Source organism: Sarcophilus harrisii, chromosome 1 (assembly GCF_902635505.1).
Source record: "Sarcophilus harrisii chromosome 1, mSarHar1.11, whole genome shotgun sequence".
In the NCBI taxonomy this organism is placed as follows: Eukaryota; Metazoa; Chordata; class Mammalia; order Dasyuromorphia; family Dasyuridae; genus Sarcophilus; species Sarcophilus harrisii.
In genome coordinates, this window is record NC_045426.1 from 75,422,790 (window position 1) to 75,441,270 (window position 18,481).

At 33.1% G+C, this 18,481-nt stretch overlaps 1 protein-coding gene across 8 annotated transcripts in view; it reads left to right on the forward strand.

The window, feature by feature from the left end:
* The window catches only part of TNS3 (tensin 3), a 378,141-nt gene that overhangs the window by 276,863 nt on the left and 82,797 nt on the right, over positions 1-18,481 (forward strand). For all 8 annotated transcript variants that reach the window (XM_031957264.1, XM_031957267.1, XM_031957260.1 and 5 more), the window contains 2 exons: positions 15,556-15,719; positions 18,262-18,388. In XM_031957264.1, the coding sequence (XP_031813124.1) occupies positions 15,556-15,719; positions 18,262-18,388 (291 nt within the window). The remainder of the gene's footprint in view (positions 1-15,555; positions 15,720-18,261; positions 18,389-18,481) is intronic.

Consider the following 18,481-nt stretch of genomic DNA (forward strand, 5'->3'; position numbering starts at 1 on the left):
ATACATGTTTGTGTATTTATTAGCATCTTTTGGCTCTGGATTACCACTCTTCCTGCAACTTGGAAATGGTTTTGAATCTTAGTTTTATTCTGACTATAGATATTTAAGGGAGCATGATAGATGATGGTAGAGTGGAAAGATTGTTGAATTTGGAGGCAGAAAAAAATAAAATGTCACCTTGAAAGGAAAGAGTAATACTTTTAATAACAATAATAATATTTTAGTCATTTAGAGTTATGTCCAATTCTTTGTGATCCCATTTTGAGATTTTCTTGACAAAGATATTGGAATGATTTGCCTTCTCCAGCTCATTTTAGAAAAGAGAAAACTGAGGCAAATTCCTCAGTATATTAAAATGTTTGTGGTATTTCACAATTACATAGTGCTTTACAATTTTTGTAAAATACTAGGAGGTAAGTAGGAAGAATTTTTCCAATTTTTAATCATAGTGTATAATGTTCAATATTTGTAGAAGACAGAACATGGGATATGAGATCAGGAAAATTTGATTTCAAATCATGTGTCAGATATTTATCCTGTGATCCTCAGAAATTAACTTGATCTTTCTCAGCCTCAGGTTACTTAAAATAATAGCATCTACCTTCGAGGGTGGTTGTGTGGATAAAATAAGATAACATGGAAAAAGCATTTTATAACCCTTAAAGCAAATCTACAAAGGTTAGGTAATATTATTATTACTAGCAGTTGTAGTAGTAGTAGTAGTAGTAGTAGTAGTAGTAGTAGTAGTAGTAGTAGTAGTAGTAGTAGTAGTAGTAGTTGCTGCTGCTGCTGCTGCTGTTGTTGTTGTTGTTGTTGTTGTTGTTGTTGTTGCTGTTGCTGCTGCTGCTGCTGCTCAGCAGTAGCAGCAGTAGTAGTCGTCGTTGTCATAATTGTTAGTATATTTATTTTAACATTATAAAGTATGGAATATTATAACATTTCCCTAGGTCAGTTCTTTCCAAATAAAGGAAAATAAGGCTAAGTTTTTAAAATATCTGTTAATACATTTTGTTCATGATTTCTAATTGCTAAGAAGTAGCAAGATTTAATAGATGGAACAATTGGACTTTGAGGCAAGAATTCCTGGCTTCTAGTCCTCTCTCTTATTAGCTATGTGAGGGTAGGCAGGTCATTTTATGTCTTTGTATTGATTTAGTTTTGTCTTATGTAAAAGGAATGCATTCTGTTGGATAATCTTTTTAAAGTCCCCCTACCTCTAATCCTGTAAATTGTTGGCTATTTTTCTAAATTTTAGACCTTTTTATATCTAAAAATCCATAAATATCTAAAAATGACTGAGTTTCATTTATGGCTAAGAGCTATAATCTGACATATGAATAAGGTAAGATGAGAAAGTTTGATGTTATGTAAAGAACACTAGACTTGGAGTCAGGAGAGGGCTGTTTGATTTCTGTCTCTGGCAAATCACTTCAAATCACCTAGCTTCTTAGCTTTTCTCTGTTTGTCACATGGGATTAATAATCCATAGAACTTTATGGCATTGCTTTGTGTATTAAATGAGACAAGGCATATAAATGCTTTGCAAAATTTAGCATCCTACACAAATATCAACTCTTATTTTTATGACCCTAGGAGGGTTGATTTTGTTCTTTCATTCATAATTTCTTTTGAAAAAGACATTTTACTTTTTAATCCATGTCTTTTATTTTTATAACACATTCATGTCCTTGGAAGCCTTGAGAAAATTATTTATAGTATCAAGTAAGAGAGGCCATTTATCCAATAGAAATGGTTTAGTGAAGTTAGTTATCATATGTTGAATCACAAAACAGATGGCTTGCTTCATCTAGCAGAGAAGTCTCTGTCCCTCGAGATACTAAACTGCCTCATGTTTAGAATATTGTATGAAAGAAGTATTCCCCACATTGTTGTTGGCATTCTGGGGTGCTTTCCAATTCTGAGATTCAATAGCTTGTTAATTACCTAGTTAAAAAACAAACGCTCATGGGGTTATAGCAAAATTTTTAATTATGGAATGTTGTTTGAGATCCCCCCCCCCAAAAAAAGCCCAAGAAGAGCTTTTTGTCTTATGATCTTTTTATTAACTTGTGTCCAGAGAACACAAAGCATTGACAAGAAAGCCTTTAAAAGAACATACTTTGCTAAAAATTTTTGAGTGATTAAAGGTGAATTGGAGTGAATTTAGCTTCTATTCACATTATACTATAATGTCTTTGCTCACTAATAGCAATATTTTATCCTTCTCTGACATAAAAATTCAATTAAAGTTACATAATTCTTAATATTTTTCTTTTATTTGTACTTGATATCATCCTGGGAGGTAGCCAGTCATCATCTTATACAATGATGGTTAATTTGCAGCATTTTTACATGAAAAACAATTGGGTGTTTTTTATGCTGTTGCAATAAGCAGCATTCACTGACCTTTCCAACTGTCCTCAAGCATGTATAGTCCTTTGTTCTAATGGAGTTTCTTGGATCACTTCCTTTTAGTGAGCAGAAGGTAAGATTGCTAAAGATAATACACATGTAACAAAAGAATTGACTGAACTTGTGAAATTTAAGGTTTAGCTGATGGCATAAGGATGACTCTATAGGGTTTTTTTTTTTTTTCCAGACTTAGAGGGCTTGACACACTTATTGTTATCAAAACATTTATTCATGTTATATCAACACTCAAGCTATGGTTCTGCAGAGTTGGTAGGCATTTTGATTTATTTACAAATAGCGCTGTTATTCAACTTGTTATTTTTCGCTCCTCCCTTCCTTCCTCCCTCCCTCCCTTCCTTCCTCCCTCCCTTCCTTCCTCCCCCTCCCTCCCTCTCTCCTTCCCCTTCCTCCCTCCCTCCCTCCCTTCCTCCCTCCCTCCCTCCTTCCCTCCCTCCCTTCCTTCCTTCCTCTTTCCCTCCCTCCCTTCTTTCTTTCCTCCCTCCCTCCCTTCTCTCTTTCCTCCCTCCCTCCCTTCTCTTTCTTATCTCTTTCTTTCTTTCTCTCTCTCTCTCTCTCTCTCTCTCTCTCTCTCTCTCTCTCTCTCTTTCCCCCCCCCACACACATACGCTCTCCATGTTGAATAGTAAAAAAATATTTAATGAATAATGTGCATTGAAGAGAATATGAGAAAATAAAAAGAGCTATAATAGCCAATTTTTACATCACATTTTGAAAGGAACTGGGGCTTTGGAGATGAATAAACCTGAGGTTACACAGTAAGTGACTGATAGTAAGTGACTAAGCTTGTACATAATGCCAAAAGTCTACCCTTCAACTATCTAAATAGAATAATAGGATCTGGAAAGTCCCATCTTTGTAGTGTTTGGTTTAACCTCTTAATGGTACAAATAAGGAAATCGAGGAGCAGTAAATTGACTGACTCAGAAGCAGTAAGTTGCAGAGTCTAGTATGATAATTGTTCCTTCCAATCCCACTGCAATGATCTTTATTCTGTCCTTATTGTCAACCCACACTTCTTTTCAATATATAAGAGGCCTTGGAAACACAAGTTTTAATATACTTTGTTTAGTTTCCACCTAACAGGGTAATATAAATTCTAGCAATAAGGTTATAGATTTCAATTATCAGATAAGGTAATACATAAAATGCTTTGCAAACAAACGTTAAAGTGCTGTATACATATAAGCTATTATTTATAATTATACAAGTTTCCATTGAGCATTTGCTCAGGAAAGCTGCAGGCTGAACCTCATTCTGTATTTTGGATCCCCAGTGCTTGTCACATCATAGCCATTTAATAAATGCTCTTTGGTTGATTACTATACAAGTTTCTGAATCAGTGCAGAGAACTTCTGATCTCATTGATAGAAGGATCCTTCCTAAACTCTCAACACATGTATACCTTCTATTTCTGTCAAAGTCTTGCACTTAGGTTGCTTACAGAAATGAATGTATCCTTAGGATATCCACTTACTATGCAGGAGAAATTCTTCTAGGTCCCTTAGAATCATATTGGTACTTACTTGCTTGAGCAGTCCATCTGCTATCACTGTCCTACTTCTTTTCCCTTTATATATCTCTAATTTTACAAATCACAGCCTTTTATTTCCCATCACATCTTTTGGATGTCTCACAATATTGATTCTTTGAAGATTATTATATTCTATGATTCATAGCCATATAGCACCTGGAGGAAACTGTTGGTTGTAAAAAGATGGGATTTTGTTTGTTTGAGGAAAAATAAATATCTAGAACCCTTGAAAATGCTACATACTTTCCCTATTTCATTTCATCACATTCTTTTCCTTCTGTCCAATTTTTTGGCTCATCTTATTGTTTACTTGCTCCATTTGTCCCAAGATATATGTGCTGCTGAACCGTTATTTCCAGAACCCCATGTTTGATATTGCCAAGGATGTTTGGCAGCTAGAATGCACTAATTAACACATTAACATATGATCAGATAGACTTGGAAATCTAAAATAAATTTGTTTTGGAATTTTGAAAATAATTTGAGCCTTAGTAGAAAACAAATTGAATATACAAAGAAGTCTCTGATATGATTTTCTGACATAGTAGACAACTGAGAATAAAGACTTAGAATATATGGAAGAAGTGACCCAAAAATCAGTTTGCAGTTATAGAGCCAATGGGAGATATATATATATATATATATATATATATATATATATATATATATATAATTCGTGCGATTGTAGATTTAGAAGTTGAAAGGACTTTAGTGGTCATTTAGTCCATCGACTCCATTTTTTTTTGACAAAGGAACCTCAAGTCCAGAATGATTAGGTCTTTCTCAAGATCACATAGGGGATAGATAGCAGTACTGAGATTTGTTTTTAGGTTTTTCACTTCCAAATCACACATTTTCTTATTCTTTCTCAGAAATCTTTTCTCCGTTATCCTAGTATTTTCTTCTATATCTTCTATTCATATAAGGTTTCACCCAAATCTTATTCTGACTGATGTGGCACTTGCAGCAGAGTTTTTTTATATTTTTGTCTTAATGATATTTTGCTATATGTCTTATGGCCCCTAGTAGGTAGTAAGGTACTTTAGATCAGGGCTTATTTTTTCCACTTGTTATTCTTATGTAATCCAAGTATATAAGTAAATGAAATAAGTATGCAAATCAGACATTTACTGATATAAATCAAAATTTTGCAATCTCCACATTCAGTTATGAGACCCCATCTGAAGTTGTGACCCACACAGTTTAAGAAGCTAGGCTTTAGACTACAGAATTCCTAACGTATTTTTGTTTTTTCTTCTGTATGTAGTACAGTACCTTGCATCTTTTAGGTAATAAAAAAAATTTAGGTGGTATAATAAACTAATATTTATATAATATTTAACAATTACAAAATGCTTTTCAGGTGGATATTGTCTCATTTTATCCCCATAACAACTCTATCAAGTAGTTGTCATTTTACATTTTACAGATGCAGAGACATACTGAGAAAATTTTTAAGTATCTTGTTCAGAGTTGCACAGCTAGTAAGTAAATGAGGAAGTATACATATCCAGGTCTTCCTGAAATCCAATAAACTCCTTTCATAGAAATTCTGAGAGTTACTGGATTTTTCTCTAACTTTGCTGGGTATTCCAAATTTGATTCAATTTCCTTGAGGGTAGGGTCTATGTTGCTTCCCCCCATCCCCCAACATTTTATCTTACTCTCTAGCTTAAAGCACTGCTTTTTGTAGGAGTTTAACTATTTCTCATTGAATTGAATTACCATTTGTTGTGTATATTTCTAGGGATTTCTTTCTGAATATGGATAGGAATGAATGTCCTTTGGGGTGCCTTAAGACTCTTAATTTTGTGATTCTGTTGGGCAACACACTCTGTTGTTAGGAACTTCTTTGGATGACCTTTCCCTCTTTGATAAACGGATAAGAACTTTCTCTTAAGCAGAGTTTAGATACTGGAAAGTGTAGCTTTTGACTCCTCCACTCCAATTTATCTGTGGGTTGTTGTTATTATTATTTTGGTGCAGAGGAGGAAGTGAGGGTACTAATTAGTGCCTTAAGTCTTTAAAGAATTATCAGCTGCTGATAGGCCCATTCACACCTAGTTAGCATTCCAGAGTAGCTGCTACTTTGGGACTTGGATTCTATAGCCTCTGGACTACTCCGAGATTCTGTTATCTTTTTTAACAGAGAATCCTTTCAAAGTAGAATGGAAGCCCTTTCCTTGAGGACCACTTACCATTTCCCTCAGATTCCTGTTTCTACCTCCATAAAGCATTATATAGAGCCTCGTATTTCAAGGTTAAAAAAAATCAAACAAACCAAAACCCAAACCAAAAACTCTTCTCATTGCTCTCAATATGTTTGAATTCATTCCCTGTATCCATGGTTTCCTCATAGCAATGGAATTAAATATAATGCATACTTCCCAATTTTCCTGAGATTTTCTATGTGTATAGTGTGTGTATTTACAAGTATATCGATTAGTATATCTCTATAGAGACTTCCTGACATGTGTATAAACATTATATATGTGCATGATATAAATAGATATATAGATATCTTTTGGTCTATAGCATTAATGATATATGACTTCTGATTCTCAAAAAATCTAGTCAACTCTTTAAGATGACACACACACACACACACACACACACACACATATATATATATATATATATATATAAAATAAAAGTAGTCGTGGCTAGAATTTTATATATACACATACATATATATTTATACATGCACAAATGTTTATACATATACATATTTAGATATACACATATAGTATACATATACCAGTGTGTGTTTTCTGCCTAAGACACTTATTAGCTATGTGATCTTAGGTAAGCCACTTGACATTTTTCAGCCTCTGTTTCCTCCTGTTTAGAATAGGGATAATACAAGCAACAAGCACTTACCGCACGAGGTTGTGAGGACAGAATGAGATAACCCACATATAATACTGTGTGAATCTTAAAATGCTATAAATAAATCTTAGTGGCTATTGTTATTATTCATATGTCATTTTAAATAGCAGATTAGAATTTTTGAGAAACTAGAAGTCACCTACTAGTTGGTGCTGTAGGCTAAGATACATAAATCAGCAAATAGATCCTCAACATAGAACTCAGTTGATACTTACCAGAAGTCCTTTGGAAAGAAGAAAGCCTGGTCATCCAATGTAGTTCTAAGACCACTCTGGAAATCACCAGGAACCTGGGTCTGTCACATAAAGGAATTCAGAAACCTTCCTCAGCCAGAGTTGGAATAAATAGCAGCTGCTACTCATTTGTACAATCCATTTAAGTCTGCAAAGCACATTCCTTTCAACAGCTCTGCCTTTGAGCTTCATTATCTTGTGTCGTGCTTACAAAGATAGTAGATTGTTGATTGTGCTAGTCCAAGGGCTCTCCTCCCCATCTTTCCCTTGTTACCACTTAGGAAAAGGCATGTTGGGAAAAGGAAGGAATATTTTTATTGGGGAACACCTTTTCCTTATTTTCTATATTAAATTAAAAAATTCTCTGGATACCATTGTAGTCTGTCTCATTTCCATATAGTAACACCAATAGAATGTTGGTATTAAAAAGACAAACCTTTGTCTCATGTTAAGAACCTTAGCTTTATTAAAAATAACTTATTCTCATGAAAACAGCTCAAATCGGTTCTTCCCCTCCTGTTCAATTCTAGCCCCAATTGGTAGTCCACATGCATTATTTATATCTGATATGAGTATTGATGGATGACAGACTATATGTCCTACCTATAAATGCTTAGGTATCTAGGTGGTACAATGAACAGAGAACTGAGCCTGGGGTAAGAAAGACTCATCTTTTTTCATTCAAATCAGGCTTCAAAAGTACTGTAAAATAATGTACTCCAGCAGGAGTTGGTTAACCTCCAAGTGAGGTGTCAAAGAGTCTCTTTCATAAACTCATGTTGTTTAGAACCATATTTCCCAGACTGCAAATGTAAAAAATTAACAGAATTAAACAATTTGGAATTTGGAAAAGCATTACTATTCTTTCCTCTTTTCCATTGTTTTTCAAGATGGATGGATTTATTACCAAATCCAATAGGCTTCAAGCCAACTATGAAACAGTTGTAAATGATTATATATTTGTTGTTTCAGTTGGGAAGAAATGTGATGAGGAAGTTTTCTGAACCACTTAACTAGAACATTAATTATAATTTTAAAGTGTAAGGAAAAATAAAGATTATTTTAAATAATTTTTACAACATTTAAAACTAGAATGAATCTTAGAAATTAATAATTGGACTTATTTTGCAGGAGGAAACTTCTGAGGCCCATAGTGGTTAAGATAAATAATTTATCCAAGATCAAAAAGATAGAATGTGGACTCTTTCAGGAGGTTTGAACTTGAGCTTGACTTGGGTGTTTAGTATTCTTTCAAATGCATAACTAGCATAATATCTAGCATTTATAAAGCGTTTTAAGATTTGCAAAACACTTTACAAATATTAATTCATTTTGTCCTCACAACAAAGCTATATTATCCCCATTTTATAAATTAGGAGACTGAGGTGGACAGGTTAAGTGACACAGTTATACTTGTGTCAGGCTGGATTTGAATTCTGGTCATTTATACTAGTTCTGATGCTATCCATTGCACCACCAAGAAACCTTCATTACTCATTCATCCTTGTACATGGAAGTTTCACTGCAAGTGAAGCTGGTATTTTTAATATTGATAGTGCAATTTGTTGTATTACTTTAGATGTGGTCTTACTGACAAAAGGAGTACCATAGTTACTCATTATCTCTTTTCCAATGTTCTTAATGTGGAAATTACCTGTATATAATAGCCCAATAAGTTTTCATCTATATCTTCCAATCATCCAGCACATTCTTAGTCCTCTTCTCACCCTTAGCCACAAATGAGTTTGTCCTCTGAGAATGTAACATGCTACTTTAAATAAAATGTAATTTTGAATGTAAATTGCTTTCCAAACCTTTGAACTGCAATTCAAAGCCAGATGAAATCATTGTGGAATTAACTGGCATCCTGAATGATTAGCAAATATACTTGGTAAGTGGTATATTTAATAAAAGTTGCTAAGATGTTACTCACAGTAGGTTTTTGATACAATTGAAACTAAGAAATTGAAAGTTGGTTGGTTGGTTTGTTTTTTACTTTCCTCACACTCATGAATTAGAATTTGCCTTAGATTTAGGGAACCTGAGCATTGCTAATGGGCTAATTTATTTTATTGTTTGTCTACTTGGAGCCACCTACAGGTACTTTTAGGAGACTACAAAGAATTAACTTTGTTACTTACCTCTCAGGGTCCAAGTCTTTTATAGCTTTTCCACTATTTTCATAGCAATCTGAGCAGCCTTTTCCAAACATTTTTTCGCACTGTATGAAACTGTGACATTTTCTCATTTGTTCCATTTTTAAGAGTTTGGTAATTTAATCAAGAAATTAAAATGAATTGTCACAGATTTTTTCTTTTTTAATTTTTAGAATTTAGAGGAGTTTAATTTAATTTCCTGAAGCTTACTGTGTGATTTAATAAAAAAAAAAAAAACAATTGTTTTATTATTATTATTATAAAGCCCTGGACCTATCTTTCTATATGGGCTTCCTTTCCATTCCATTTTGCCAGTGGTCAGGTTTTCATGTACATAGAACTTTTAAGAGATAAAACAAAATAAAATAACATCCATAGATATATATCCACAAAATGTTATATCCAAGAGGGAAGTCTTATTTATCATTAATTCTAACCCCTTATCATTTTATAGATGAGAAAACTTGAGTCACAAAGAAGTGACTTGTCAAATAGTACATAGGTGTCAGAGAATGTTCAGAGTGAGTTTGAACTTGAACCAAGTCATATAAATTGAGTCCACTTTTCATTATAATATATAATGTAATATAGTATAACATAATTATTTTATGCTTTAAAATAATGTCATCTTATCTTTAGGAAATATGTTTTCCTTCCTTCCCCCTCAGCCTCCCCCTTCTTTCCCTCTCTTCCTCCCCCCTCTCTTCTCCTTCCTTCCTCCCACCTCCCCTTTTCTTCTCCTTCCTTCCTCTCCCCTCCCTTCCTTCTTTCTTTCCTTCCTTCCTTCCTTCCTTCCTTCCTTCCTGCCTGCCTTCCTTCATGCCTTTCCTGCAAGTGATTCTGAGTCCTGAGACCTTTTAATCCTAACTACTTGAATGTGACAGGTATTTATTATTACAAAGTCCTTGTTTAGTATTCCCTTAAGCCATGTGTCAATCTATTCACTTCAAGGGTCAGGTCCCTCAGAGGTCAACCTCTTGCTATCATATAGAAGAAGCCTCACATGATAAAGTTTGTGGTATTACAAAACAGAGCTCTAATGTTCTTTGGGCTTAGTCTTTCACCAACAAAATGAAGAATTTTAACTGTGATGGTCAGACTATTTCAGATAGGTATATAACAAGCATTCATCCAGTGTTGACCTTATCCAAGGATCTGGAAGATAGAAGAAGAAAAAAGTCAGACTCCTTGCACATTCCTCCCCATTCCCAAGAATTTCTGGCCTAGTAATGGAAACTAAAATTATATATTATACACATTATATATGTATTCAATATACATTATATTTTATACATGTATACCTATATTATACAATATTCATTATATATAATGAAACATTACTACTGTATAAAGTAACCACAAATGCTTAAGAAAAGCATAGGGTAATATGGAATTTATGAAGAAGGAAAAAAATTCTAGTCTATATAGGCGATGGAGATGCCTAATGTTTAATGTGTATTTGTGACTTTTCTCAGTCAATATATGGCCCATAGACTTTTGGTTCTATTTTGTATCTATTTGATATTGACACCATTTGAGTCCTAAATTTCCCCTCACTGAAGACTTTAAAACAGAGGGTGGATAACCAAATCAAATATATCATAAAAATTGGATCCTGGATCACGTATGGACATCAAGATGTTCCTCCTAGCTTGGTGACTTTGAACAAGGAATTGAATCTCCTTGAGAATCACTTTCCTTATCTCTATAATGAATGGATTAGATTAGGTAGTTGCCAAGGTCCCTCTTAGTCCAAAATCTTGTATGCTGTGACCCTCTGAATCTACTACAGTATCATTAAAGGAATAAATTGTGTATGTGTGTAACAGACGTGTAGATATGTACTGAGGAATGAAGAGAATGCAATGTATTATATAACCTTAGTAGTATCTTATAATATGTATGTGAGAGACAGATAGGAAGACAGAAACTGATGGAAAAGATGTGTGTAGATTGAAATGTAGGAGACCTTATATAATCTAATAAAAATATGTTTCTCATATATAATATATATGTGCATTTATTTATCTGTCTAGGGAAAAAAGAGAAAGCTATAAATGTGAGCATGTATTATTTCTAATCACAATTTTTCTATCTGGAACATAACCAGATATGTGGGTGGGAGATAACCACTCACAACTGGGTTTGGCATTAAAAGTAGAATGTTCTCATGTTTATTCTAGAGGAAGAAAACTAACAATAGGAATTGTGAGGAGAAATAGAGATAATATCCCAGTAGTTTGCAAAATATTTCTTTGAAAGGTAAACATGTAAATAGGAGGCCATTAGGATCTGTGGAGAATAGACAGCAGTTGAAATGAATATAAGGAAGGAAAATGCTTGAGAACTGCTCATTCATAGTAATTCACAATATGTTCATTTCAGATTTCTAGTTCTTAGGAAATCCAATCATTCTTATTCTTTCTTTATCAGTGCGTTCCCTCCTCCCATCCCTAGATTCAAACAAACAAACAAACATATATCATATACTAAATATATTCAATATCTTCTGTATTGTCCAGATGTCAAACTGTCCAGATGACAAGTTGACAATGTTCTTGAGTCAGAATTCCTTACTAGTTTTCATCAATGACTATGAAGATCAAATAAGGTTAGAATTGGGAATTAATAAAAACAAACCCACTAGTCAAAGAATTTATGTATTGATCAACTGAATGAATCCTGAAGTAAATAGTTACCAGTGAAAGCATGTACTACTCTAAGGGTAATATACTCTCTATATATATTATTTAGGGGAAAATGCTACATCCTTTGAAAATGAATTCTTGACTATATTTCAACATCATTTCCCAATATATTTTCCTATTAAAAATAGTTAATAAAATAGCTCCATCTAACAATGTATTGAACATTCTGACGTTTTATCAATCACTTGTCAATCTCAAGGAGCAAAATAATATTTCATCATCTGTTCTTTGGGGCCAAAATTTTTACAGTCAATTCAAAACTATCTGACTTGAGTGTTGCTTTCATTTGCTTATTGTAAATTTGTCTGATTTTGCTTGAGTTGATGCATCAATTCATACAAATTTCCCTAAATTTCTATAAATTCTTCATATTTCTCATTTTTTATTGCACAGTAATTGGCCATTACATTGATATAGTACACTTTGGTAAGCTTTTTTTATTTGATGATCACCCACTTTGTTTCCAGGTATTTGTTAGTGCAAAAATACTGTTGTAATCATTTTGAAATTAAGGTGTCCTTCTCAGAGAACACTTTGGGCATTAGAGGAAGTGGGATGAATGAATGAATGAATGATTGAACAAATGAAAGCCCATTTATTATGCACGTAATATGTACTAAATACTATAATAAACTGAGAAAGAAAACAAAATGCAAGCAAATAACAACAGAAAGAGTAAAAATATTAAGCATTCTTTTTAAGGATGCTAAGAATTTTTTTTAAATGCACATAGTAAATATTAGATGGTAGCAACAATACTGCTCTTGTTTATCCAGACTTTCTTTTGCTTTTTCCTGTGTATTTTTTGAAATTTTACAGGCAATCTTTCTTTTTGGCATCACTCCCGATTTGCTCCTAACTCCTTCTCCTCTTTCTCCCCCCCAAAAAAGACTTCCCTCCTAAAGTATAATCTCATCATACCTGAAAATTCATGTTTCACTTTTATACCATGAAATGAGAAGCATCATTCACAATTCATCTTCTGGAGTCATGTGATTGGTTAATCATTGTACTAATCAAAGTTCTTAAATTTTTCAAAGATATTGCACTTTTCAGTGGTATAATCATTATATTAATGGTTCATTTACTCCATGATATATCAATTCATACAGATTGTAATAAGTTTCTTTGTGGCATGATAATATATAACATTCATATGTTATAATTTGTTTTCCCACAATCTATAGGGACCCATTTGTTTCCATATTACTTTATTGCCACAACAACAACAACAACAACAAAAGTGTTGCTACAATTATTTTTGTAATATATAGGTCCTTTTTCTTTCTAGGCTTTTTCCCACCTTGACTAATATCTTCAACGACATATAGATTTTTGGATTTGTTTGTTGTCTGATTAACCTGTATACATTTTCTTCAATAATTTCATGCAGTTCTTGCTCTTGTTTCTTTCTTTCTCTGCCTTATTTCCTCTCAGATCTCCTTTCTAGTCCCTCACTTCCAGAAGGACCCAAAGATGCAGTGCTATGCATTTTTCCAACAAATAAACAGAAAAACAACACAGGAAAACCTTTGGGAAGAATTTTATTGTTCCTCCCCACCCTCATTCCCACCCCTTTCTATTTAAAGAAATCTCTTTCTGCTTTATTTGTGTTCATGTTATCTTAACTTTAGAATGTAAACTTCTGCCTTCCACCCTGTGTTCTGAGATGATCATCTTCCACTTAGTTAGTATTTCTCCTATTGCCCAGATATTTAGCCATTTTGTAGGTTTTACCTTATTGAAGACACCCTAAGTTTTGATGAAATTATAAAATAGGAGATAAAAGCTAGTTTTTGTGCATTAGACTCCATTTTATTTGAATTATTTCCAAGTATGATCTTACTTTAAACTTCAACAGTTGTGATACCATTTAAAATATTTAGACAAAATGTAATTTTTAAAAAATTATTTCAGTAAATAAACTTAAACAGATATTATTTTAATAGAATATAACAACTGTAGTAAGTCATAAGCCTGAAAAAAAAGACAATCATGAGATACAATAAGCTTTAATCAAAGGAGAACTGGCTTTTAGTCAGAGGAACCCTCAATTCAACTGCCCACCTCTGTAGTTTCTTACTAGGTAACTGTAATCAAGTCATTGATTACCCCCTAAGTCTCAGTTTCCTTATTTGTAAATTAGACATTCTAGTAAATACTAGTGTGCTCCAATGGCAATCCAGAGTAATGGATCTGGGTTTGAATCTTAGTTGTGCTCTTTCTACTTGTGTGATATGTTACAGCCTCATTTAGCATCATCTTCTTTATAAAAAGAAAGGTTTTTTGTTTGTTTATTTTTAATATGATAACGACTTTCCTTCCAGTGGGGAGTCTCTGAGCCTGTTACTTAGCTTTCCACATCTGTCATGGAGAACATTGTCTTTATAAGCCACAAGTACTTTACAAATGAGTCATTTTCTTTATTAGTTTATTATTACATAGCTAATAGTTAGTATTTTTATAGCCTTTTAGGGTTTACAAAACACTTTACAAATATTATCTCATTGTATCCTCACAACTCTTTAAGGTAAGTACAATTATCATTCGCCTTTTGTAAATGAGGAAACCAAAACAGTTAATGACTCACTCAACAGACAGATGGTTCACCTAAAGTGATACAGTTAGATTTGAATTCAGGTCTTCTTGATTCTGGGTTCAGTGCTTAATCTATTGTGCCAACTCTGTTTACCGTCTTTTCCTCTAAAAATAATCTTTATGATATCTAAGAATTCTAGTCCTGAGTGTGGGGCATAGCAGGATGCTATATGTAGAGCATTTCCTCAGTAAACTTTTTGACAGATGCATGATAATTTTATATGAGAATTCTAGCAAGATGAAATATGCAAATAAAATGTTCAGTAAATATTCCAATTGATACTTGCTTATTTTCCTGCCACAAAACAAACAGACCTACTTGTACGCAAATACCTATACTCATTCATTTCTTTTCTTAAAAAACTAAAATTTTTATTTGTTTTATGGAATAAAATAAGCACTTCCATTACACAGTATAATAAAAAGGATTGCACATGAAACTGCAAATCTGTTATGTACAAATTGTTATTTTGTTTAAATATATAATAAAGTTATAATGTAAATTACTTACCCCCTTTTTTGCTTCCTTTCTCTTCATCTGTACCCTAGAGATGGTTTCTATGAGACACAAATAAGTGTGTTTGTGCACACACACACCTATGAATTATTCTACATGTAAATTATTATGATTTAAATATATTGTTTATTTTCAATAATAAATTCTTATAAAATTATTCTTTACATACGTATATTTGCCAGTTCTTTCTCTGGATGCAGATAGCATCTTTCTTTATATGTTCTTTATAGCTAATTTGGGTATTTATACTGATCATTTCCAAAAATGATGGAGCTATGATCCCAGGGAAGCCATTAGACTAAAGTACTTTATAAAATTCATTCAGTATGTATGCTATATTTTTGTATAACTAATTTTTCAAAGAAATGAAATAGTCAATTTCAGAAAATTATTTTTTTAAGTAGGGGATTTTAGGGGGAAATACTCAAGTAAAAATTTTACTAAAATGACACATTTATTTTGTACTCATGTTCTCTCCCATGTTCTGTAGGAGATGATCCATCTGGAGGGAGAATCAGGAAATTAAGTCTTGGCCAGTATGACAATGACAGTCCTGGGCAGTCATCATTTGGTGGATGTGGATGGGTAAAAGCAACTAATATGGATCCAGTTTCAACTCTGGGATCCTTCATTACTTCAGGGGAAACCAAAGAGGTAGATATAACTTGGCCTTTTTATTACACCTTCCCTCAAAAGATTTCAAAGTATTTTACAAACACCAATCCAGTTCAGTTTCATTCTCATGCATACCTAGATTTCTAGAGTTAAAACAATTTCATTCCCACCCTATGTATATGTCCCTTTTGAAAGTACAAATTGACTTTTGACTACATAGGGAATAATAATTTCTAGTCTTCCTTCCTTCCCTCCTTCCTTTCTTCCCTCCCTCCCTGCCTCCCTCCCTGCCTTTCTGCTTTCCTTCATTCTTTCTTTCTGTTGGATTTAAGTGCCTTGCCTAGGGTCATAGTATTAGGAAATGTTAAAGTGTTTGAGGTTAAAATTGAACTCAGGAACTCCTGGCTTCAGGGCCAGTATTTATCATCTAGTTGTCCCTACATCTTCAGTTTCAAACTCTAAAATGTGCTTGTTTCTGTTTCTGAGAAATTACCATTTTATAGAAATTCTCTATTTTTTTAAACTTATTCTTTCTATACCATTTTCAGTTATTTTGAAAGAAGTAATTTATGGCATCATTTCTTGATTTGTTCACTGAAGGTTTTTTGTTTTATTGATCTTCTAATACTTACTGGAGCTGATTGTGGTTGTTCCATTATAATTTTTTTCAGATATTTTATTGTTACTCTTATGTGTATTTTTTTATGTATTTTTTTTTATTGCCTTCTTTTGTTCCATAGTATTTGTTTATTATATTGGCAAATCTTTCTGTTGTTCAGAAGTAAAGACTCCTTATTGACTTTTCTGTGAGGATTATCTTGTGATAAATTATTTTTATCTCTTTTTGTTGTTACTAAATTTATTTGGCACATTTCTTACTATTTATTGAGATGATAGAGAATTTGCATTTAGATATGACTTCTCATTCAGCCAGCTTACCTCATAGCTCTCTCACAGTCTCTAACTTGGGGAATGGGAGAGGATTTTATATATTGGCAAGGAAAGAGAAGAGGAATAAGCATTTATATAGCACCTACTACAAGTCAGGTACTTTGCTAAACATTTTTCCATAATTCTTATTTGATCCTCACAACAACCCTGGGAAGTGCTATTGTTATCGCCACTTTATAGATAAGTAAATTTAAAGTTAAGTAATTTGCTCAGAGTCATGAAACTAGTAATTTCTGAGAAAGAATTTAAACTCAATTTTTCTTGACTACAGGCCAGGTGCTCTAATCGCTGCACTCTTATATCTGTAGTTAATGGGACACAGTCATGACATTTTGTGTCTCCTATATATAACACCTTAAGCAGTTTACAAATCAGTCCAATATACGGCACTTTCTTTAGTGAAATGCAAAACTCACATGCTACCACCATACCTGTTACCCAGGTCATGAGACTGAAAAGTTATTTTACTATGCTGGGAAGTCATATTTATCCAAATCTCTTACTATACTTCCTTCAGAAACAGTTCACCTGCTATTATCATAAAGAATTGGGCTTATACTCTTCTAATTATGATAATTTCTTTATACTAAACTAATATGTTTCTTCCTCTTTCTCTCAATCACTATTTCCTGTTTCTAATACTCAGACTGGGTCTGAGCCATAACCCAGCAGCCAGGAAAGAGAAGACTGTTGTAGAAAATGAGAGTTCATCAAATTAATTTTCTGTTCTCAGGAGATCTGTTCCATACTCATCCAACTTTGTTTCTTTGTTTCTCCTTCTTCCCCCCTTCACTTCTAGAATCAGGACTCATGATCAAATCAACTTTGCTATCTTTCCCATAGAGGCTATGTCACTCTATTCTCCCTAAGGCCTCACTCTACATTCTTCTTGTCCTCCTGCACAAAATACTCCTCCTCCCTGGCTATCACTCCCTTTGTTTATTGCTTCCTTCTTTACTTAGAATGGAAGTTAAAAATGGGGGCAGAAACTATCTTTGCTTTTGTATTTTTTTTCCTTAGCTCTTAGCACAATGCTAGGTAACTTTAAGAACTTAATGAATGGTTTTTCATTCATTTATTAATCATTCATAATATTTTCTAGAAAGCTCAAAACTAAGATGTCTCTTCCTTTCCCTAGCTCTCTAGATGTTTTCTATCCCTATTGAATGCAAGTTTTATGGGCAATAGAGACTGAACTGTTTGCTTGTATTTCTCTCCATGGCAGTTTGTATATTTCCCTGTACATAGTAAGTACTTAATAATTGCATTTTTATCTATTCTTTCCATTTACAATGTGGAAAGAAAATTATGTTTCTCATTTCAATTCTAGCTGTTCCTCTGAGAAAATAGCTATAACTGAAATGAGAAGCATAATTAATCTTCCCATCTTCTTAAGGGAATGAATATATATGCATGTGTATATATACACATACTTCATATATACATATATATGTAGAGAGAGAGTTCTGATTTTCAGCTAGTGAAAAAATAATATGAAATACAATTAAGTTAACTTCTAGCGTCATGAATCTAGAATATAGTCCTTGTGGTCTATATTGAAGTAAAGAAGCTAATGTCCTCTGTCCCTTAAACCCATTTTATTTTTTCTGCTATGTAAATGCTTTTGCAGACAATGATAACCAGTTATCCTCAAGAACTTGATGTGATTGATGGTGGAATATTTTCACCAACCAAAAATGGAAATGAATCTGTCGTTCCTACTCCAGCTTTTCCCTTATCATCAGAAACATCCTATGGTAAGAAAATCTCTATCACTAATCACTTTATATTCATTGCTTTTTCCATTTTTGATAAGCAGAGTTGTAAAAGTAATTTGTTATTTTTTTCTC